Source organism: Drosophila santomea, chromosome 3R (assembly GCF_016746245.2).
Source record: "Drosophila santomea strain STO CAGO 1482 chromosome 3R, Prin_Dsan_1.1, whole genome shotgun sequence".
Taxonomy (NCBI): domain Eukaryota; kingdom Metazoa; phylum Arthropoda; class Insecta; order Diptera; family Drosophilidae; genus Drosophila; species Drosophila santomea.
The window spans coordinates 18,626,052-18,651,732 of NC_053019.2; the positions used below are offsets into that span (position 1 = coordinate 18,626,052).

At 40.6% G+C, this 25,681-nt stretch overlaps 1 protein-coding gene across 1 annotated transcript in view; it reads left to right on the top strand.

Moving 5' to 3' along the window:
• The first annotated feature begins 229 nt into the window (after positions 1 to 229).
• LOC120454183 (mushroom body large-type Kenyon cell-specific protein 1) overlaps positions 230 to 25,681 on the top strand; it is a 78,118-nt gene continuing 52,666 nt past the window's right edge. Inside the window, exons 1-2 of the mRNA XM_039639263.2 lie at positions 230 to 420; positions 12,305 to 12,450. Of these exons, the coding sequence (XP_039495197.1) occupies positions 12,357 to 12,450 (94 nt within the window). The 5' untranslated portion in view covers positions 230 to 420; positions 12,305 to 12,356. The remainder of the gene's footprint in view (positions 421 to 12,304; positions 12,451 to 25,681) is intronic.

The window sequence follows — 25,681 nt, forward strand, 5'->3', positions numbered from 1 at the left end:
TGTTGTTGACGCTGGTCGTGCGAATTTTTATTTATTTTCTACTAACACACAGACACGCGGAGACACGCACACTAGCACGTGCACACTACCTTTACATGCTTCCTCTTACCGAGCGAAAACCATAATAACAACAACAACTGAGAGAAAAACCTTTTACGTGCGTTTTTCTTATGACAAAAATTTTTTAGTTCACATGCCAGGCCACTAAAAACCAAAAAAAAAATTTCAAAAGTAAAAAGAGCTGAAAATGCAAAAGTGCTGTGACAACCACAAATAAATGAATAGTTGGTAACAAAAAAAGTTTAATACATTAAAAACAAATACCACAAACAAAGTCAACGTTTTTACACTACTGCTATAAACAAAAAAACATCACAACTTTTTTACATATTTACATATAAATGAGCTTGTAAACGAAAAGTGAGTAAGAAATCTTTTTTTATTCATTCAATTTATGTACATACATATGTACATACATACATCAGAATGGGGAAAATCACGAGCCAGCACTTTTGGGTTCTTTGTAAACAATACAAAAATTAATTAAATTATATCTGTTTCAATTAACTTTTTTGTTATTTTATGAATTATTTAACTCCAAGTAACACACTAGCCCTACACTTTACTTAATGTTTCGCACTGAAATGCTTGCTGATTATCTTCAGTGTAGATATTTTCTTATCAATACAGCTTAGGTATTTTCTGGGATTTCCCTGAATCAAGTAGCTCCATTTGCATTATAATATTAGCAACTAATTTTTCTGGAACTAAGTATCTATCTATTACAAATTAAACTGCATGACTTTACACACAACATTTTCGGATTTTTCCCATATGCTATATTAAGAGCAAGTAGTAATATTATTATTAACAAAAAAGTTGATATGCCGGATCATGCATTTTCCAATTGTTATGGGATCGGTTCTGCTGACTAAATCGATGACTCTGAATGCCTGTGAGTAATGATTGCACTGATTTGCTCACTTGAGGCAAGTTCGTTGCTCAAAAGAAATTATTATAGATCATTCTAGAATAGGAAATAAATTGATAAGAATTTGTATGCCCCTTCTCCAAGTTGCTTAGTAATACAGAAAGAGGTAATTATAGTCGTGTTACTCAAATGCAAAGCAATTCGCGAAAATCAATCGAATGTTTATGAAAAGCTGAAAAACTTTCCATCGGCTCAAGAAATCAACACAATTGCATTCGGAAGCCCAACAAGTGCCTCTCATGGGTGTAGATACCCCTCCCCCATTCCGCACCCCCCCCTGTAATATTTGCTTTTCCAAACAATATGTCACCTACAATGGACTTGAATGGGTTTTCCTTTATGAGGCACAAAAAAAAACAAAATTTAATACGCGGAAATCTTAAAGGCCAATTAATGCGCAAATATAAATGTCAACTTGAAATTTATTGAATTTGAATGAAAAATAATATGTATCGTACGTACAACAATTAAAAAATAAAATAGAGAAAGACAAGTGAAGTGGATGCGAATCAAGTGCGAGAGTATAATAATAAAAATTTCTAATTAATGCGCTTCTAATTTCAAGTTGACAGACGGAAAGCGCTGCGCCTGATGTTTTCATTATTATTGTTTTTATATAGATATTTCGCCAAGTGATTCGCTTTGTGCACAATTGCATTTGATTTCGAATAATTCATTTGCGGCGATTTATGACACAGTCTGACTGCCACATAGACGGAAAAAAATAAGACAATGAATCAGTCGAGTGGTGGTGATTGGGAGGGGAGGGGGGTTCAGACTGATGTACCGCCCACGCGTGGCAGTTTTCTTTTCACTCGCCGTTGTCCTTGAGGCTTTTCCGCATTTCACGACAACGACAACGACAACGACGACGACGGCAAGTTTTCAGCTTTAATTTGCCGCCGAGGCGACAGAAGCCAAGATGGATTGAAATTTAATTTCATGTTCTCAAATTGATTTGTGCGGATACCCATTAGTCATCCCAGCCTCAAGACGCTGGCTTCGGGCCAGGATTAGCATTAGACTGGAGTGCAACAGGCGGCAACATGCAACACACAGTCTCAGTCATCTGACTACCAGTCTGCCTTCCTTGGTGTGTGTGTGTGTGTGTGTGTGTGTGCTGCACGTAAGAAACGAGTTATTGGAACAGGTTCATGACCTTGACCATCAACACAAGGCAGCAGCAGCAGCAGCAGCAGCAGCAGCAACAACACCAGCAACACGGGCAACATCAGCGGCACAACGGCAATTGCAACACGGCCTCCTCAACTCGCCTCCTCGGGCAGACAAAAGGAAGTGGTTGCATCTGCATTTGCATTCGCCATTGTTCGCCTTGGATTGGATTAGATGTTGCAACAACAGCAACAGCACAGGCAACAGCAACAGCAACAGCAAAAGCAACAAGTTGCTGCCACTCCGGGAAGTCGGGCAGTAGTCGCCATGCATTTATCGCTCACTGAGTGACTCACACTCCAAAAGCCAAGGGTCTAGTGGTTCTGCATCTATACATTTATACATCTACGCCCAGGGAAATGCGTGATTCATTTTTATGGAAACTGAAAAGCATTTCTCTATGTATAACAAGAGAGAACGCTATAGTCGAGTTCCCCGACTATCTGATACCCGTTACTCAGCTAGTAGAAGTGCGAAGGAGAGTCTTCAACACTGACAGTTTTTGGCGGTTTGTGGGCGTTAGAGTGGGCGTGGCAAAAAGTTTTTTGGCAAATCGATAGAAATTTAGAAGACTAATACAAAAATGAAAAAATATCTAAACATTTTTCAAAAGTGTGGGCGTGGCAGTTTTGGGCGGTTTGTGGGCGTTAGAGTGGGCGTGGTAACATGAATCGACAAACTTGCGCTGCTTCTATGTCTCTGGAGTCTGTATGCTTAATCTCAACTTTCTAGCTTTTGTAGTTCCTGAGATCTCGACGTTCATACGGACGGACAGACGGACAGACGGACAGACGGACGGACAGACGGACGGACAGACGGACATGGCCAGATCGACTCGGCTATTGATCCTGATCATGAATATATATACTTTATATGGTCGGAAACGCTTACTTCTGCCTGTTACATACTTTTCAACGAATCTAGTATACCCTTTTACTCTACGAGTAACGGGTATAAAAATGAGCATTTCAAGCTAAGCTTTTATAACTGAATATTACTTTGGTTAAATTAAGATGTAACACAGAAAGCCTTTTTATATGAGTCGAAGTTAATCCTATTTGAAATGAACTATATATTTATATTACTAAATTAAGTAAGGGAATGACAGAAAGACTACATCATCACCTTACTGAATTGTAAATGAACTTTAAAGTTTTGAAGTACTTTTGAGTACTTACCATTCAATCTCTGCCCTCAAAAATTTGTTTAATTCTGGAATCACCTAAAAATTGTACGCAAATTGCTTACAACGAAATCCGAGAGAGCTTAGTGGGATTTCAGTATTACCCCAATGCTCGTGTGGCTGGGAAAATGCTGTGAAAAAGAAACTGTTGCTCTGCTCGCAAGGACGAAGGATGAGAGTGGTGAAGTTGGGTTAGGGGGAGATGGGGGGTTGGGGGGATGGCTCCTGCAATTGGGAGGCTTTGGATTTTTTTGTGCTTATTTTTCGTATTTCGCTTCTTTCTCGCAGTTTTTTCTGCATCCTCCGCATGCCGCCCCACTATATAGTTTATATAGTTCGGTTGGGTGGTTGGGTGGTGGGGCCACTGGAAGTGCACTGGAAGTATATAGGTGGTGCAACAGGCAGTTGTTGTTTCTAGCTGGCCGAGGAGATTGGGCTATGCTCCACATAGAAGGCGTGTCCCAAACGAGGATTCGGATTGGGAAAAATGAGCAGCACAGCAGGGTGAGCAGGGGAGCAAGACTGGTGCGGGGGAGGCGAAAATAAATGTTTTTAATTTAACTTTGGCCATGTTAAATGCCGTACGAAAAGAAAAGCTGCAAAAACATGGGGCAACAGGTGGGGGAAAACAATGGGAGTTGGTCAATTATGATGATTATGGCTTCCTCATTCCTCAGAAGCGACTGCAAAGTTTAAACAGCGCAGCGACCTTAATAGAGCCAATTGTGTGACGGCCACAATGCGTTTGGCATTCCCCCCGCATTGTTGTCCAAAAACAAAATCGATATTTTCCATATGCATAAACACAATTGAACAAACAATTTTTAGGCGAGTGCAGCAACAGCGCACCGGCAATGCCAAACTGCCATATTGTCCTTGAGCTTATCACCTTTTGCACAGCAACGAAAAAAAAAATCCAAACAAAAAACTAGTCGGCAGCAACAAATAAAAAAAAAAAACTGGCCAGCAACGTTCGCAAATATCAATTCAACTGTTCTCGCAAAAAAAAAGAAAAGAACAGAAATACAACAAATTTGCGAAAAATAGAAAATGAAAATACAAAAACGCGGGACAAATATTTTCGCATTTTTTTTTTATTTATACTTGCATACCAGTTATTTCATATTTTTCAGCGTTTTTTTTCGCAAATTATTTGTGGCATCATTTACTGAAAACAAACACGTTTGCCTCTATTTTTTAGATATATAGAAAACGGAGCCATTTTATGATATTTCACTTTTCAATATGGTTTGCATTGATTGTGTTAAAGTTTTATAATTTATTTTTTTTAACTTGTTATCTTAATTAATATTTTGTGGCAAAGGTTGGATTGAAGAAATTAAATGGAAGGGATTTACAAATAAACTATAAAAAAGGAATTCAAAGCATGGCTCTCATGGCTTTTGGTTTAAACTTAAATGACTGCAATCATTTTTTTTAATTGTCATTATTTAAATAAATTGAATTTAACTCTTCTCTTTTTATTAATTATACTATTATAATTAAGTGATATATACACTTTTTTCAACAGCAAATGTTTCGATCACTTAAGTTTTACATATGTACCATTTTACTAACTGAATCCTAAATTGTAACTTTTGTTAAAAAACTTCTGATTTGCACTAAAAATTGTCTTATATAAAATTCTTTAGTACTTGCTTATTTTTGTCGGTTTGTTTATTTTTATTTTGCCGCTGGCGACGTAACAATTAAATTCATAGAACTCGCTCAACTCTGCCTCTTTCCCTCCGGCTTACAAATAGTTTCAATTGCGGCTGAATTTTGACGATACTCACACGGACACGAAACACACATACACATACCCAAACAATTAGACAAGGACGGCTGGCGGGGGCAGAAAGAGAGGGCAACACGCACGACCACTTGTATTGACGTTTGGTTGGCGACAATTGATTTTTGTTACGTTTTCGTTTATTTTCATTCCGCCATCGCTGTTTTTTTTTTGTTTTGTATTTTTTGTTGCATTTTTTCAGCAATTTAGTTCGTTTGCTTTCTGGCTTCGTTATTTAGACAACTGCTGAAAAAAAATATATTTTTCTATTCCTCCGGTCCGCAATCGCGCCCTCTCTTTCCCTCCAACAGCGAGGCCACACACGCGCTGCACTTTGCTGCACTGTTCATAATTCCACGTTTTTTTTTCGTTGCTCGTTTTTTGTCACATTTTTGTGGCATTTTTTTTTTCGCGAATTGCTTGGAAAACTTCTGGTCGCTTTGTCGGCCTGCGACTCAATTTCGTCTTATCTAATTTTTGTTTTTGTTTTTGTTTCTATTTCACTTCTTTAGTTTACAACGCCTCTCTCGTTCTTTCTTTTTTTCAGTCTTGCAGTTTTCCATTTGGTTTTTGTTTTTTGTTTGTTTGTTTTTGTGTCGAAATCAGGGCAAATTCATCATCATCAACAACATCGTCGCCTTGTTGTTTTCCTTTTTGTTTTTTTTTTTTTTTGTGTAACAAAGATAAGGTTTTTTGCTGGCAAACGAGCGAGTATAGTGCTGCTGCTGCTGCCGCTTTTTATTCTTTATACAATTTCGAGACGAGGGCTTTTCCGAGGGGTCGGACATTTTCGTGTTTGTCGAGTTAATCATTTCGGGCGAAATTTGATAATTTTGAAGGTGACCTCAATTTGTAAGCGGCGCTGCGAATCGCGAATTGCGAATCGGGGAACCCAAAGTCTTTTTATTTTCGCAAATTGATAAGGCGGCCGCAGAAGAGAGGGCAACGCCGATGCAACGGGGGGAAAAGCAATAATCACACCGAAAAAAAATGAAGGAAGTCATAAATCCATAAAAACTGTTGTTTAAGTAGCTGCTAAAGCAGCGGAAGTGAAAAGCGATAGTCATCAGCACTAGCAAATATTACATCACTTAAAGAAGAGCACAATATAAAGCTCAAAAGAAAACGTAAAATGAAGTTAGTAGTGTAGATTGTCAAATAAAAATTAAAATAATATTTATGCATAACCGGAAGAACTCCTTTATTATTATAAAATGCAATGGCGATAACGCATATGGCGACATCAAAAAGCGGTACTAAGGCGACCAACTTTAATATATATAAAAACGCAAATGTGATGCATTTGGCCTGCTCACATATTTATGAAAAAAGTGCATTTGCATCGCCGGTTAGCCAGGTGGCAATGCAAAGGTCGAGGGTGAGCGGGAGGGCAGCCAAAGAAGTCATCGCATATATCTTCAGGCAGTTTTAATAAAACCCGAAACTGACATCATAAAACAAGCAGCAGCACATATGACACTCGACGTGGCACAGGTCGTATACGTAACCAGCATACGGGGCGTATGGGTGTTTTTGCTTCGGTTAGGCTTGGTTTTGTGTTCTATGTGAGAGGGTGTTTAGTTGCTGCTGCTGGTGTTGGTGTTGGTGTTGGTAAACAAGCAGCCACACCCATGCTACACACAGACAAAGCAACAAGTCGTTGTACCCAAATATATAGTGCAAAATAAAAAAAAAGTTTAGAGTCGGGTCGGTATGGGAAATGTGAAGGCAATGGGATGAAATGGGGTTTGGGTGGTGGAAGGTGGAGGTGGTGAAAACTAAATAAAATGAAAACGAAGACAGACTTCCAGAGAGCTGGGTGCTTAGGTGAGAGGAGGAGCAGCCACCCGAACCCACACCCAACCATCCAATGGCAGCAGCCAAAAAACAAGCAAAGTCAGAGCAAAAAACAAAGTACTCATGGGTTTGGGGTGGCTTTTTTGTGGGTGCTGCTGCTGTATTGGTAACTGCCATTGCTGCTGCTGCTGCTGTAGATGTTCCTGTTGCTGCTGTTGCTGCCTCCTGTTGCGCATATTGCAACGAAAAAGTTTCGTAACGTTATTTTCACATTTCCTGCAGATTGTAACGGGCAACGAGGAGCAGCCAGATAGTGTCGCTGCTGCTTTTCTGCTATTTCTGCTGCCAAAATGCTCAACAAAACATGTCGAAAATGTGCCACATGCCAGTAGCAGGAGCAGCAGGAGCTGTTGCAGCAGCTGGGGAAGTTGGGGCAGCTGGGGCAGGGACAATGCTCCTGTTGCTCATCGGCATGCAACAGTTATGTACAGACACACATACACATACGGGTATACAACGAAGTAGATAGGGACAATAAGCACCGACACACACAATGCCGGCAGCCAAATAGTTCCATACAAATGCACAGACAACACATTTCGACATGGCACATTTAGCATCCTTGAGCGGCATTTAACTTCATTTCACCCACAGAGACACGGATGCCAGGCCACTTTGTTGTTTTGCACTAGTAGCAGTAGCAGTAGCAGTAGTAGCAGCATCACCAACAATTCTCCTCTTGTTTCATTATTTGATTTAAAAACATCTCCGGGGGGCGTACTCAACCCGTTTATGCAATCAGTGTCAACGGCAAACTTTGCCAAGTTCTGTGCCAAGTTTTGTGCCTTTTTGTGCGTCTTGTTGGCAGGAAATTAAGTTTTTGGCACTTTCGGCTACGGCTTGAATACCTCAACAGCAACAGCAGCACTTCATTGGGGTCAAGTGCAATCTACTGCCCATATGCACAATAAATCAGCCAATGGCCACAACGCCACACCAAGTCAAGCCAAGAGCAAGTCCAATGGCAAGACTTGGTGAGCCGCCTCGAAACTTGTCTTTCCTCAGTTGTTGCCGGGTTTTTATTTTTTTTTCCACTTTTTTTTCTCTTGGCCGTTTTTGTAGGTGAGCTGGGCCATGAACAAGGGGCAGGCTCGACCTTACTAACCAGGCTCAATGGAGTGGTTGTTGGGTGTGGAGTGGAGTGGAGTGGTGTGGTGTGGAGTCGTGGGGCTCTGACTCTGTGCCGCAGATCGCAGATCAACGTTAGAAATGGAAATGCGCTTGACTGCATACAATGACTGCAGCGAGGCAACAGCGAATGTGTGTTACTATAACTGAGCCAGCAGCCTGTTAGCCAGTTAGCCAGTTAGTTGGCCAGTTAACTAACCAACAACTTGACTTTGGTTTCGTTTTCGATCTTCCTGTCATTGTGTTGCCGTTGTGGCGCGTGCTCATCTCGCCTTAGTTAGTCGATGTTGCGCACGCTGCCTGCACTTGTTGCACACGCCCGCAGCAACCTGCAAACTTGCAACAGGTGAGAGTTGTCATCGCTGTTAGTCAACAGATATCCAATCCAGGGTCAGCGGATATTTTGAGACTAGATAAGTAAGATTTATTGCCACTGCCGGCTAATATTACTCATACTACCGGGCATACAAACAAATTAGTCTTAGTTCTGTCAGTTTTTGCTCACATTTAATAGATACAAATACAGGGAAATGTAACCAGGGAAAACCGGAAAACAAGAAAGAATTAAATTCCCCTTTTGCTCCCTAAACACGTTAAGCCCCCTTAAATATTTCGCTTAAGACAAGCCCAGCTACCTCATGTTTTTTGCACGCTGATTAACATATAATTCCCATTCAAATTAAGCGAAATTAACATATTTGCACAATTTAAAGCACTTTAATGAATACATTTTACTATGCGAAGGTCGATCACAACATCACAATAAACAGATCATGCAATCAAACCGCCATGCAATCCGCAAAACAATTTTGCTAGAAAGTAAATCTAAAAACAAACAGCACATAATTAATAAAATTATGAGAACACTTTGGGGGCGATAATAAAAAATATAGCAAATTGTAAGCGATTATTTCCGCCTTTTTCCGCGCAACCACAAAAACGATAAATTAGTAATAAATTCATCGATTGGATATGAATATGAATGGCGAAAAGAGTGTAAAAAATTGCTATGCAAATTGAGTATTTAGAATAACAAAAAGCGAAGGCTTTCAGGCATGCAAAGCATCTCCAGCAATTGGAACAATAGAAAAAAAAATATATAGTGGCAAAACGATTTCAAGGCCTTAACATTGGCTGAAAATTTGGCCCAAGTCTTGGGGCCAATTGAACACCTCAATTGCAACTTTGAGCTAATGAGAATCGATTGCAGTCGGTCCAAACTGGTTAGCCAAAATGCACTTTGTGCCCAGATCACATCCAATCCCATTCCAGCCGAACCGAGCTGAACCAAAACCAATCCAATTGATATTAACTCGTTTTGTTCTAGGCAACATTTTGTGATCGGTCGTGTCTTAGAACAGAACAGAACAGTACTGAATAGTACTGAATAGAGCAGAACCTTTGGCCAGCCAATCAATTGCTGCCATTTTTTAGTGTTTTTGTGATTTCGTATTCCATATATTCCAAAGCAGTGCGATACATATTATATGGCTATGGCTACGAGTTTCTAGCTTCTAGCAGGGCGGCCTTGATATTTTGTTTTATTTATGAAATCAAATGCAGGCGAGCGAGATACGAATACTACCGACAGCCACCAGATACTTGTGGCATTTATTATAAAAAGCTTTCGACTGAATGAATTCCCCTTAGCTTTTGTATCTGTAACACGTATATATGCATCTCATATATATATATATGTATATATATAGATAGATAGTTATAGCTAGCCCATTCCGACGACTGTCTTGGGCCTGTCTCCGATTCCCAGCTAGATGCGAAAGGCAGGAAGCCGCAGAGCTCAAAATAAGCATTGACTTTGCATATTTATGTGTGACAGGCCCAGCTGTATCAACGGATATGCCAGGGAATGTTTGGCATTTCCTTTGAGGGAAACTCGATTTAGTTTTAATTAGAAAATTACTTAAAATAATACCAAAAAGAAGGCGTTGGGCTGGCCCTAAGAATCGCTCAATCTACCATCTCGCTTGCTCGTTTCGTGCACCAGAAGAAAATAATGCATTTCATTAGTATGGAAAATGCATGGGTTTCCCTTTCTTGGAGTTGCATAATAATGGTTTTATAGAAAAGCACGCTAAATATATATGATGGCAATTACATTTATATTAATAAAGGTATAGTTGTGTAAAGATATATATTGTAAAACTTGCTTTACATATTGCGCAGTGTATTAATATAATTTCAAGGATTGTTGGAAATTCAATGTGCAGCTTGTTGAGTTGTCATGATATAGTTCTTAACCCTTGACCATTTATTTTTGTTGATGATATTTTCTCGCAGTGCTGCTCCACCCTGGCAAATTGCTCGCAGGCTCTACTGCCGGTTTTCGAAGCTTCTGTTCATCTTCTTCGACTGCTTGGGCTGGTGGCTCCTGTGGTTGTTCTTCTTGGTAGGCCGGCAACGTCCATCATAATCAACGTCCATCATCAGTTGGCTGCTGTTCGGCCGCGTGCTCCGTTGACACGCCCACAAAGCTACTGCTCGGCACGCCAACCTGCTGTTGCATGGGTTCTGGTATTGGTTGCACTGTTGGGTTTTACTGGGTTTCGTTGGGTTTTCTGGGTGTGCTGGGTTTGTTGGGCTGATGGGCCTAACTTTGGCATTGCCCGCCTTTGGCCATGGCAGCTGGAGTAATTTTTCATTAGCGTAAACATCTTGAAAACGCTCTTTGGGCTACCAGTTTTACTACTGCGCCTCGCAGATTGCAGCGCAAATGGCAGCTGCTTTCGGCCCGGTCATGTAAGCCAACATCAGCATATCTGCTATCTGCTATCTGATATTAGAATCTCAATTACATTTTCCAGCTCTGCCAGCCAGCCACTGCCTAGCTCTGCTATTGTAATTTCCAAAGGGGGCTGGAAAAACTAAGCCGGTTTTTTCGGTTTTCGGGTAGGCAAATATCCGTCGAGGTAAACATGAAAATTTAGTGGCTGTCATAGAGATAGCACAGGCCAAAAGGAGAACAGGAAAAACCTAAAGAAAAGAAAAAGCGGCGGGCAGTACCTCAAATTGCATCCTATCAGATTTAATCATTTATCAGCCAACAGGCAATTACAGGTTGGGGAATTTTCATTCATAGGCCTTCAAAACAGAAGCGGAAAATGGCAAAACCAAAAAAAAACCCCTTTGAGTTGCCTGAAAATTACCCGAATTGGGAATGCAGTCCATAAAAGTTCCGATGCATCTCATTAGAGATTGGCTGTCCAAGTGGGACTCATTGAGTTAGCCAAACTCATAGCGAAATCCCAAACACGTTTCGCAATTTACGACTTTTTAATAATGAAACAAAACTAATTTAATGCAAAGCGACAATAACGACAACGGCATTTGAATAAATTAATGTAATAGACAGCTTAAACAGCAAGAAATATTGCTGTCTATTTGTTCAATTGTGCAGTGGAACACAAATGCGAATCAAAATGAAAAATGCTCACGAAACTATATTCAAATGCTTACGGTTAAAACAATATTTTAAATAATAAAATTAAAAAAATAAATTAAATATATAAAATTTAGCACATCATCAAATTAGTATTTTATTTTCAAAATTAAGAGACCTATTTTCCAGCGTAAAAACCAATATAAATCGATTAAGAACTTAATTAATTTGAAACATATAAATTATATTTTTTTATTATAATTTTTATTATAACCTCTATGGTATCTTTGACTAGAGCACACTGTACTTGTAACTAGGAAATATCAAAAACTGGTAGCTGCCCGAATAGTAAAAGCCCCACCAATACTATGAGCAAAAAAACCACAAAATACAACAACATCGGCAACTAGAACTGCAACAACAACTACCATAGACTGGTGGCTTAGCAAGAATTCAACAACAAAATCAAGAAAAATAAATAAATTTTCAGCATATGAAATAATATGACGAAAACAACAACAACAACAAAAAATCTAAAGTGCAACAGGTTTTGTGTGTTTTCGCGATAACCTTGAAACAAAACTCGTTTAATCATTTCGTAGCGTTCGAAAATGCGGCAACAACAACAACAGTAAATGAAATTTTATATGGCGCATTATAGATTTAATAAATTAACACTCATTTCCATTGGGGAAATTTTTCGTATTATTTTTTTTTTCGTCGTATTTTTGTGTTTGTCGTTTCCAGCTAATTGTGTTGACTTTTCGCTTTTGTTTATTGCAGGTACAGTTGCGATTTAACAATATCGCCGATATATCCCCAAAAATAGGAAACTATGGCCGATTGTTCATTTGTGAGATGTCTGCAAGAGCGTCGGCTCATCAAAAGGGAGCTTTTGAAATGGTCAAAGGATATGCTGCACATTGTGGGTGAGTTTTGGCAGTGCCTTCTTAAGAAAACATGAAAAATATATATATATTTTTTAAATAGTTTAAAAATCCAATTCTGCATATTTAGCATAATATGTATTTCAGCATAGAACAGGGAAAAGTTTTTATATTTTTGGAAAATTGTATACCTCCTAAATCTCACTCTCTGGTGCGCTTCGTCACTAAGATAACTGCCACCAGTGTGATAAATAATAATATTGACAAATATTTTCATACCACATTTTACAACTTTCTTCCGGACTGTCTAAAATATAATTTAATATTCGGTAATCAAAATACGGATATTTATAGTCGCAAAAACCGAAAAACAATTTTCGGCCAATATTCAAAAATTACAAAAAATGTGAAAAAAATTAATTATTTTTTTTTAAACACAGTTTGATTGGAAATTTAATTATGAACTCAACGAGGTATGACATTCTATATTCGGACCAATGTTTCGAATGTTCTGATCAAAATACTCATATTTATAGTAGCAAAAACCAGAAAAACGATTTTCGGCCAATATTCAAAAATCATCATCAAAAATTGCATAAAATGTGAAAAAAATTAAATTTTTTATTGAAAACACTGTTCGATTGGAAATTTAATTACGAACTCAACTAGGTATGATATCCCATATTTGGGCCAATATTTCGAATGTTCTGATCAAAATACTGATATTTATAGTCGCAAAAAACAGGAAAACGATTTTCGGCCAATATTCAAAAATTACAAAAAAAAATGTAAAAAAAATAAATTTTTTTTTTAAACACAGTTTGATTGGAAATTTAATTACGAACTCAACGAGGTATGACATTCCATATTTGGGACAATATTTCGAATGTTCTGATCAAAATACTCATATTTATAGTAGCAAAAACCAGAAAAACGATTTTCGGCCAATATTCAAATATCATTATCAAAAATTACAAAAAATGTGAAAAAAAAATTCATTTTTTTTTGAAAACACAGTTCGATTGGAAATTTAATTACGAACTCAACGAGGTATGATATTCCATATTTGGACCAATATATCGAATGCTGTGATAAAAATACTGATACTTATAGTCGCAAAAAAACAGGAAAACGGTACGTTTTCCATTATGCTTTTGCTATTATCCTTTTAATACTTTCTCACCTGTATTGAACCCTATCCACCTCTCGTGCAATCCAATTAAAATCCGTTGAAAGCCAAAGGCGCTGATGAAAAGCACCCAAGCCAATAAGCAGAATAATTTTTGTGCTAGGTGGCTTAAGCATCGCACCACCGGATATTATACTATCTATATTGTATACTGGGGGGCTTTCAAACTGCAGATTTTACTTTTTCGTTGCGATTTTCCAAACCCCTCGACGGCCTCATCGTTCATATTAAGGCCGCAAATGGGATTTGGCCCGTGGAAATGGCAAATGAAGTGCCTACAAGCCTGCAAAGTCGCTTTTGGCCTGAAATTGACTTTAGCCAGACCTAATCAACATTGACTGGGCTCAAGCTCTTGCCATATGTTCGCGTTAAGAAAAAACACCTAGGAGTCTGGCCAAACACACAGAGGGAAAATTAACATAAATTGCAGAGCCTTTTTTCTCTGGTTTCTTTTTATTTTTTTTTTGGCCTGGTGTCACCCTTGGATATATATGTTCCTTTGGCTCCTGGCGGCTGCTTCAGCCTTATCCTTTTGCCTGAAAACACTCATATCGGTTTTTGAGCACGTTTAGCACGTTGCCAGCGATCCAAGCTAAAACCCAAAGCCCAAACCCCATTAAAATGTTAAATGCCCTTTGTTGTGCTGGGCGAGTGGGCGGCTTTACATGTATATATATATATATATATATGTACAAGTGCCGCTCTCCATGTACAAAACACACACATATATATATGTAGGTATAGGTGTAAGTGTATTTTTTTTCCTCGCCAGCCAGCACACAAACACATCGTCCTTGCCTTGCGTCCCTGTCTCGTGCACTCAATTACTTCCTCAATGCGCTCCATAATGCTTATCGTCCTTGTTTCTAGTTGACATTCCCGCACAAACACAGAGACAGCAGCACCACTTCCAGTGGTTTTCATCACCCCCTCCCCACCATTCACATTTCCGACCCACTAGGAAAACCCTTAGCACATTTTTCCAGCGACAATTTTTGCTCGGCTCTCCGGCGACGGCGACGACGACTTCGTTGTCCTCGCTGCACGAAGCTGCAGCAAAATGTGAAAGAAGCCAGGACGAAAATGGGAGAAATAAAAAAAAAAAAAAAGAAATATAACGGATATATGTATATATATGTGTGCACGGGTGTCTGGCGTTTTGGGGGTCTGGGTTTCGGGTTAGTTCTAGCCAACATGGGTTAAGAGGGGCCCCCAAAACGAAGTGCTCTGCTGGAGATAACGAAGCGCACTTAAGCACACGCACACTCGCACACTCACACACACTCTCACATCCACAGACACACACCCAAACATGCGCAGGATGGTGGGTGTTTGGGGGGAGGCGTTATCCCTACGAAATATATTGCACAATATAAAAATTGCAGACGATGAGTGCCGAATGCGTTTGCCGAAAAGGCAGCTTTGTGGGTGGTAGGGAAAACTACAACTACAACTGCAACTAGCACAAAAACAGCAGGAAAATCTACTACAACAATTGGGAAAACGAACGAAGCCGAACCGAAGGACGAGCCAACGAGCAGCGAGCGTTTGCCTCGACTGTTTTTGTGGCCGATTTTCGTCGCCAACGAATTTTCCTGCATTTCTTTTTCTGACTTTTTTTCCTAGATTTTTTTTCAACACCACCACCCAACCACCCAACTAAACCGAACCACCCATGCCACCCGGAAAAACGATGCTGATCGAAGCTGAAGAGGAAGACAAAGACGTCGTTGGTTGCCATAGGTTTTGGTTAGGTGGGTGCAGTTTTCTGGTGGGTCAGTGGGTGGTTCGGTTGGTTTGGGTGGCTTGGTTGGTTTGGTTGGTTTGGGTGGCTTGGATGGCTTGGTGTTGATGGGAAATCTCGCCTGTTGCATTTCCCATTTCCCATTTGCCCACCCAACTGTTGTTGGCAATGGCTCAATCAGTGAATCAGTGGTGGAGTTTCATTTGATTGTAATGGGAGCCCATCCACTTGTGGATTCAGGTGTGTGTCCAGCCATCTGTATGCGAAGCCAAGCGCCGGCATAAAGGAGATTACACTAACCAAATTATATAAGCTGCATAAAGGTAATTTTCGATGGCAACGGTTATGGGCGGAAATGTGTCTGGGGATCAGGGGGCTTAAAGTGAGCTTTTATTAGGTATCTCTGCATAAGTAAATGACGTGGTCTTTTTGCCAACATGCAGTTGTGTACTTAATTTGGGGATTTTAAAGCTAAAAGGAATATTACCTAAGCTTAAAAAGAAATCTAACGAAGATGAGTGTGTTTGTAATTGAATATAGCTTTTTATAACTAGACAATTGAAAAATATAAATATTTTCTATATATCGAACCAAGTTGAATTGCAACCATGTTTCCTTTGGACCTAAACCACACCTCGATTGCATCCGTGCAAGATTTCCGTGGGATAATGCAATCTATCTGAATACAGCAATAAAGAGCTCAGGCAAATATTTTGCTAAGCTTATATTTTCTTGCGAAAAAGTTATCCAGCAGAAAACAAACCCCAACAGGGATTTAACTTGTTGCACAGTCGCTGCCTTCGCTCCTTCCGCACTTCTCACCCGAATCCTTTCCTTTCCATGCAGTTTGTTTGCCTGGAAAACTACCCCTCCCTCCGCCCACCCGATGGGGTGTAAACATATTAAAAAGCCAAACTTTTCCTTTGCCTTTATTTACAAAAAAAAAAATAAACTAAAATAAATAGTGGAAAAAATCTCGAATATATAGAAGAGAAAGAGATGCATTATAATGATGGGGTGTGAGGGTTAGTGGTGGCCGAAAGCAACAAGCTTCTCATACATACATATATATATATATATATACATATATAATTTTTTTGCAGCTGAAAGAGAGCGCAGAAAGTTTCCGGATATGTGTGTGTGTTGGTGTATTAAGAAGCAGCAGGTGTTGGGCAATATTGTGGGCCATTCCCACACCCCCGCGCACCGTGTCTCTATGTAGTGGTCGGGTTTTGGCCCAAACCATTTGCCACCCACCGCCGCCCACGTTGCCAAACGCATCTTTCGATTACGCCAACAACAAGCAACAATAAAGAGAAGGAGAATAGCGTTGCAGGCGCCGCTGTCGGCGTTGGCTTTTCCTACCATTTTCCCACTCGCCTTTCCCATTCCCGCCACTCCATTCGGATTTTCCACCCACCGTCTTTGGCTGTAAGAAGGCATTTTTATGCCAGAAGGATGCAACAAGCGACGAGGACAACGTCGCGTCTGCCTGTGTGTGAGTGTGTTTGTGTGTGCATGGAGGGGGGTGGCTGTGGGTGGGCAATCCAATCCTGGCCAGCTTTTCATGGACTACGCAATAAGCACTCCACCTACTTTCCAATGTCGGGCGAACTATTTTCCTCCTCCTCCTTCTTTTATTTCCTGCGCTTTGCCTTTGCCTTGTTGAATTTTTTCCGGCGGTTTTTAGGTTACATTTTTACGAGTTTTCTCCACTTCCACTGCCACATCCACAGCCACATCCTCATCCTCATCCTCATCCACTTGTTGTTGTATTTTGCGAGGATGACGCTGCAAGCGCCGAAGGAGTCGCCGGGCGACGCCATCGTCCTTCGTCCTTGGTCCTTCGTGTGAGGCAGCCAAAATCGTATTGGTGTGTGTGTGTGCGAGTGCTTGTGTGTGAGGAAGCGCCACAAGTGGGTGAAACACGGCGCGAGCGAGAGGGCAATATGGCCAGAAAGAGACGGAGCGGAGGAAGAAAGGGAGGCAGATAGCCCGACCATAGTTCGGTGCATTTGAGCCACCCACCGCATCCATTCCCACAATTTTCCCGATTTTAGCCACCCAACATCGGTTTTCTGGGTGCACAGAAATTGGAAAATAGATTTTTTGGTTGGTTGCCTTTGGCCGGTTTCCTACTTTGCTTCGCCCGTTTTTTTCATTCATTTGGGGGTTTCTTTTTTTCCTGCGAAAGTGGGATGGTAAGTGCACAGAGAAAATGTTTTATAAAATAATGCATATCAATTATATTATACTAACAAGAATCTGGAAATAGTCGAAAGTGTTAAGTAACACTTTTAATAGGTAATAATTCAAGATCGCATAATTGATGATCATATTACGATCAAGAAAACATAATAATTTTGTTATTATTATGATTTCAATTTTAATTTTATTTTATTGTTGAAATTTTGTTAAGAAACTAAATGGTCTGGTTCACAGTGTGCTAGATTATGTAGGTCGAATTAAAGCTGAAAGCGTCTACAAATGTTAAATGAATGACGCAGTTACTTATGGCCCATATAAAAGTATAATTTTAAAATGCATAGGATTTTCTCGCCGTGCAGATGGGTTCTGATGCTGGTCAACCGGCCGGTTCTCGCCAGGAAGTCAGTAAGCTTGAGGTGGACTTTGGATGCTTTCGCGGGATGGGGATTGATTGAGAATTTGCCTTGGGTTCAAGGTATGGCCAGGATTCGCAGGACCAACGCCTCCCCCATCCACCTCCTCCTCCTTCCCCATCCCCCCATTTTGCGGACAAGACGCAGGCCAACATTTTTTCCCGCTGCATTTTTCCGAGCTTGGGTTTCCTTCGTCTTTTTTTTTCGCCAGAGAGGAAAAAATGAAGCGGAAGCACGAAAAAGCACAAAGTTAATGCGAAATGGGTGGGTTTCCAGGAGGGGTGGGGGGGTGGTTTTGGGGAGCTAGGAGGAGCTAGAGCGCGCCAATATGGCGCTAAGGACATTGGGCAAAATGCACTGCAGGAAAAAATTGCACATTATATGTAGGCAAGTGTGTGTGTGTGTGTGTGTCTGTGAGTGTTAGGGGGTGGGGAAGAGTAGCGAAGGCAAAACAGCAAAACACACAAAAACAAAATGGCACAAAAAAGAGAGAACAAAAAAAATGTAGTCAACTGAGCTGGCTGACTGCCGAGGAGGTGGGTGTTGGGTGGCGAGGGGGATTTGAGAAGGGGGTGGAGGGGGGGCGGTGTTTTTTAGGTGGCGGGAAAGTGGGAAATTGGGTGAGCTTTGAGTCTGAGTTTCGGCGTCGACTGCGCTGCTGCCTCGTTATTTTGCTGCTGCATTTGATTTTCGTGCTGAAAAAGTTTCGTGTGCTCGAAAAAAGTTTCGTCGCTTCGTTGACGTCGTCGCCATTCAGCCAGCCAGGCAGCCCACCACCCACTGCACCACCCCCTTTTACGTACTATCTATGTCTGTGTGAGTGTTAGTATCGGTGTGTGTGTGGGTGTGGATGTGGGTGTGCAGTGTAGTTTGAATGGCATTTGGGGGGCGGCGGTGGTGGCGGTGGGGACAACTTGGGTTTGGGTCCTTGCAGCAACATTTGGCTGCACTCGGTTGGCTGGTCTGGCTCCGTCTCGTAGTTTGGTGGGTGTATCGGGCATTTTTGTCGAATTTGTTGCTGCGAAAAGGAAAACTGGGAAGGCAATGGCTGCGCAGCCAGCGCCAGCAGCGACTGCACAACTATTTTCCCGTGCATTTGGCGTCGGCATTCGGTTGGCATTGTGCAACAAGTGAGTTTGGCAGCAGCCACCAGCAGGACGACAACTTTCAATTCGGCAGCAAGGGCCTCCGAAAAATCCAATCTTACTCAGGTGCACAAATCGCACATCCGAATGAAACGGATGTCTGGCAGAGTTTCAACTTGATTTCCACTGATTGAAGCAACAATTGGCGCCAACTGTTGCTGGTCGCCTTCTCGCGATTTTCTTGATTGACTCAACTTACCACCACTTGTACCCCTTTGAAAAGTGTTGTGCGCTTTTGTGGGTCGCGAATTGTGAAGGTTCGTGTATTTGTGTGCGAGTGTGTGTGTTTGTGGAAATTTAATTAAAGACTCTGTCGTCGAGTGCAACGAGATAATTTATGTGTAGGCATTTAATTAAAGCGATCACACAGCAATTTTGCATACACCAAGTCGAAGGCACAGACAGAGACGACACGAGGCCGTTCGACAGAGACGGAGCGAATGATAAGTGTGGCATATGTGTGTTAACGCTTAATTGAATTGACTGAATGAAGCAGCCAAGTTATTACCTTTTTTTTGGTGCTAATTGCATGTTCAAGATGTCGAGCAATGAGCAGGTGAGTTGGTAAACTTATTCCATAGAGCTCCATTCATTCGCCACTCAAAAGAGTTCTGTTTGAATGGACTCGGTGTTTACAGTTTGAAACCTAATCTAATGAAGCTTAAATATATGGAAAATAATACCCCTAAAATCTAAACAAACTCAGTGTCTAGCTCTTTGTTAAACTAAATGTTATTTTTATTCACACTGGAAACTAAACAATAGAATATAATAAAAGCAAAGTCTAAAAATATTAATTATTATCGATGGTACTATTAAATGGATCCAAATAGATTTGACAAGAAAAACAAATATTTTTGTAATGTTTTCTTAATTAATAATGCAAGGGAACTAAAGTTAAAGGAAATACTTGTATACCATTATTAATATTCCTGAATAGATTTTGATAATAACTAGTTAAATTTCTTCAATGTATAGTAGTGATTTATACAAGTAAGAATATTTTAAAAGCCTTTGCAAACTTTACTCAACCAATTTTCTATAATTCAATTATCACACTCATATAAACAATTTAGTCACAGCTAACGTGCTGCAACAACAATTTACCCAAAAACTATACCAGAGGGTATAGTTTACCTTTCAAAACGTCTCAACACATATGCAAATCTATTAATTCTCTCCAAACTTTCGTTGCAAACTTGCAAACCATAAAAGCCATTTAGGTGGCAATTTACACAACAAACGACACATTGAAAAGGGCAACGAAAAATCCTCGCACCCAAAAAGGAAAACCTTCAAGAGGAAAACTTACACAACTCGACTCGTCGACAGATTGTGTAAAAACACTTGGCAGAACACTCTTAAAATATGCACACAATACCCAAAAACTTCAAGACAAGGTGTATACGGCATTCTTGTATGCTTGTACGAGAAGTTTTTTATGGTTTTGGAAAAGAAACCCCAATTCCCAAGCCACCTTCAAGGAGAGAAAATCCACCGAAAAACACAGACAAACACATGTTCGAGGCAAAAGTCAAGGGAGCGAGCGAAACAAAACCAAAACATGCTGCTACGACACTGATGACGACGTGGCAGACGTTTGTGTGTTGACTTTGTAACATCGTTATACAACAACAAACTAGCGCACTTGTTGCATAAGTCGCAGTACACACTCACACACACACACACACCCACACGGGGGCACAACAAGTGGCAGGAGCGAAAGGAGCAGCAGCATCGCCAACACAAATGCCGGCAACACAACGCACAAAAGTATGCAAAGAAAGCACTTCACACGTTCTAACAACGCAGTCGCCGCCGGGTTTTTTCGGTTTCGTTTTCGGTTCACGTAAATATGTATGTATTTTTCCAGGGGGGGAAGAGATATGGGGGTAGGGAGTTTTCCGGCTGCTGCGCCAGTCGCGGCACTTTCGGCGATTTTCGACGAAAACCCATGTGTTGTGCGGTGGGGTGTTTGCAATCCAACCACCCGCGATTCTCGCCAAACACGCGAAGCAACAGTTGTCATCTGTCGACAACTTGTTGTTAGGAAGAAAGGCCATTCCCCCAGTTCAACCATTTAATCTTGGGATATGTGCATATTGCAAAGCTCCTGAAATCATAGACAAGCAATTTAATTTGCGTGGCACAGATTTTATCCCCAGGCATAATCCGCCCCAAAAAAATAAACCTACATGAAAAAGAACTTAGGCTCCTTACACCAAAAACTCATCCTTTGGTTTCTTCTATGCCCGAAAAAAGGCGAAATGACGTCTGCACTTTTTTGTATATCCATTCTGAACTCAGCAGGAGTGAAAAATAGAAACTGCTTGGATTTTTCCTTGTGGCACTTGTGGCGTTTTTAGCTCCTTGGCAATTGCTTTTGTGCGGACACTACAAACTGTACTTCCGTTTTATCCTCTGCGTCTTTGTCTGCAGCAGACACAAGGGATGACTAGCAAAGGGGGGAGGGGATAGGGTGCGGGGGGGTGCTGATGATGAGGGGTTACTGGGCAGAGACGACATCTAATCGATAAATATTCAGCACACTGCTTGTAAAAATACATTGAAAATGCATTAGACTTTGGCTCAATGGCATGAATTTTAATACGTTTGCGTATTATTTCCCCATACTTTCGTACTCTATTTTATTCCCACATTTTTTCCTCAATTTTTTGTTTGTTTTGTTTTTTTGTTAGTTTAATTAATCTGAACTCTGTGTTCTGGCAGCTGTAATGTGCAAATCGTGTGCCATAAATTTGCAGTTTAAATGCGAATTCGATTGACAAGCCAGCCAAGTGCACAATTTCTAACTCCGCTCACCCAAGGTTGACAATACGAAAAATCGACTTGATATAATAGTAGAAAAATCCAGTTAACTATTTGCAAAACGCAATCGAAACGCTGCTGCTGCTGCTGCAAGTCAACTGCCATTTGCCGGCCACTAATCAAACGTAACGAAATTGCCAGCATAATAAACACGCTTAAAGAATGAATGAGACTGGAGAGTCGAGACAAGTTCGCCTTGAGGTCTTACCAAAATGGCGTTGAAACGGTAAAAGGCGTCCGCCGGCGGTAAGGGGTTAAGAGGCTAGCGGGTAGTTGTGGGTTAAGCGGCTGAACGTCTATATGGCGACAACGGCAACAACTTGTTGTGCGACATTTTATGCGGAAGCAAAAAGTGCCAAGAATACAGCGAATTCAAGTTGAGAGTGCAATTGCCAATTGCCAACTGGCAACTGGCACCACAATGCGTATACGTGATATGTCGCATTCGTTACGCGATCTGCTGTCGAATTTGGCGGCGTAAAAAATACTTTCTAAAGCTATTCAAGCGGCTTTAAGTATCAGCTTTGAGTGAATTGATCAAGAAATTTCAAAATAAATCATAGATTTAACCTTTAAATTGAAACTTTCGCAGGAAATATTATTTCACTTTTAGTAACTGATATAAATGCAGAAAATATAAAATATATATGTAATTAATATTTTCCAAAGTATCTCGAGTTGGGCATTAAAATTTACTGCAAAGTAAGCCGCTGTCTTTATCTGAGAACTTTCGTCAGAGTTCTTGGTTTTGATTGAAGGCAATTCGAATAAATCCCGCTTGCCACATAATGCCCAACAACAAAGAACACACCCCGGCTGAATCATTTGCTCCAATTGCAGTCACTTGCGGCAATGCAATAAGCGAACTGATAACCGATTATCGTTGCAACAAATTGCAATAGCAAAATCTAAGAAATTTCCAATATACTTCGATACTTTTAACGAGTGTATTGAATTTACGTATATAATGCGATTGCCCGCCCATAAATAAGCGAAAACAAAAACGAGTGTAATTGATTAAGGAGCATTATCAACAAGCTGGCAGTATTGCAAAAAAAAGTGTATAATATACGCTTGATAATTTATATATAGAAGCTGATTTGATTGAAGATGTTGTAAAAGCAGAATCAAATCGCATGTCCCAATAACTTTGGTGTGGCAACGAAAAACGAGTTGGGCCTGCCGTTGCTCAAATGTAAACAAAAGCCACACGATAAGCGAAAAAAGTGTTCATCTACTATCTGTATGTACATAAAGCGTGTGTATATATAAACAAAGGAATTTCTACGTACCCACAGTAGAAAGTCGCCAATTTAAACAGGGTCAAGTATTTTTTATTTTCAAAATAAATTAGCCATTAAATTCATATATATTTACTTTAAAAGTTCTTAAAGGTGTTTTAGTTTCACAATAATATAAAAAGTCAGACACTTTAGTCAAAATCCATTGACAAAGATCTAGTAAATTCATTTGATATCTATATGTAGACACTTATTATTTTGTATTTTTTCATAACTGATACATCGGCGATCGAAAGATGCGTTTCGGGAGCGGGCAAAGACGAGGGAAGTCAATGTGCCTTCGGTTGCAGCATTCGCCACATGACTTTGCAACTGTTGCGCTCTCATTGTTGTCACTGAATTCACTGTTGTTGTTGTTTTTGTTGTTGTGCTGTGCGTTGTTGTGTTGTGTCAGTTGGATCCGCTGTTGGTGTTGGTGAGCAAGGGCTCTTATGGCATGCGCTCATACCGTGTGTGCATGTGTATGTGTGTGTGTGCGTAGATATGCCTTCTCGCTCGCTCCCGCGCTTGCCATATGAGATAATACCTTGAACGTGCGTCAGTCAGGTCGTTGGCGTTTTACAACTGAACTACAATTGCCATATTCATCGTTGTTGGTGTCGTAGTTGTACTAGTACTACTAGACACTAACTGGAGGTGAAATGAAAAGTGTGTGCAAAGACTTTCACACCATCCAAAATAAATGATAGTAAAGTAAAGTGCGCAGTTGGGGAATCGTTCTATATCTCTATCTGCCATTTGGCATTAGTCATCTCAAAAAACTCAAAACAAATATCACGTTCCACCATTTTGGACAATCTAACTGCGCACTTCCGAAGAGACACCCGAAAAACGCAGTCAAAGAGTGTGACTTATCATCACTTAAAACTACATTTTTTGACGCAAACAAAGCCAACTCAAAGTTCACACTGTCCAGAAGTACAATACATGCAATTTAACAAAAACCAAAAAAAATAAACATAAAATAGGGGAAACAAAAGTAAGAAAGCATTTAGGCTCATTAACATGCAACTCACTGAGTGACAGAGAAAGAGCAACGTTCTTGAGCGGCGCGCTTGAGTTGAGTAGCCGAAGGAGAAACTCACCACAGGAGAGCCACTTTCAATGAGCAGGAAATGCAGTTTCTCAAGCCGAGTATATTGGCGAGCTAATGCGTTTGAGTGAGTTTTGTTTCAGGCCAATCTTGGGAATTAACCTTTTCAATTGAAATTGATCCAAATAGGAAATTATACATCAGGAAAACAACATTTTTAGTTCATCAATATTCGATCTTTACTTACATATACATATACTTAAACTGAAAGTGTACCTTTAACTGGATTCCCTTAATATTCAAAATATATTTATTTTGTAGGTTAGTATTTAATATATCCTTTATCTCTTCTTGCCATTCCGCACCATAACCCCACCACCCCACCCCCCGTTAATTCGACCAAAAAAAAAGGCAGCTAATTGCTATGACGCCGGCAGCGCAGCGGCAGAAGTGCATTCCTTTTGCTTGTTAAAAAAGCGACACAAAAAATGTGGTGAATTAATGGGCGTATGTGCATTAGTGTGCATTGTTCTAGGCGTGCAGTTGAGTGTGCCTGTGTGAGTGTGTGTGAGTGCTCGATTCTGAGTGACTTTTCAGCGAGAGCACTTTTCAGTAGTGAGCTGCACTTCTTGGGAGGACTCAAATTTTGGCAGCTCGTTGCGCAGCTTGGCAATTTTTTTATCAACGCGCGCTGCACTCGAAGTGCAGTGCAATTATTGCAGTGCACTCGTATTCTCTCCTTCTCTCTTCTTCTCCTCCTCCTTCTCCTCCTGTCTCTCTCTCTCTCCGCCGTGTGTCTTGTTAACCAAGTGGGCTTGTGTGTGAGTGCGGCTTACCCCGTTACTCCTAAAGTTCTCGCGACTGCGCTCTGTGGAAATAACTCAATGAGCGGAGAGGACTTTGCTCTCTCTCGCATAAAAGCATTCTAGTTTTGCAGTATGCAGTTTTGCTATGTGTGTGTGTGTGTGTTTTCCGTGGTGTTTTTCTTGTTTTTGCACAGCAAAAAAAAGCGGCGACGTCGACGTCAGCTCGGCACTGTGCTGGTGTCTTCGTGTTGTTGTGATATAATTTTGCAGTCGGCTTCGGCAGTCGCAGAAATACAACGCATCCGATATGCAACGGAACGCATTTTCGGACGCGGCCCGAGTCGTTCCGAGGTGTAGCGTCCGATTCCGATTGAGATTCAGATTCCGACGATCGCGTATATCAATCGTAAAGCATTAAGCGCATTGCCCATTTACACGCAGTCCATAGGCGAAAATCGTTTGCCATTGATAAACACAAACACGACAATTGCCGAAAATCAAAATATATATCCAAATAAATGGCCAAGCAACATAAGCAACGTGAATAAATTAGCTTACAGCGATATTGAATAGAACCTTGCCGCATAAAATGCCGACAACACGAA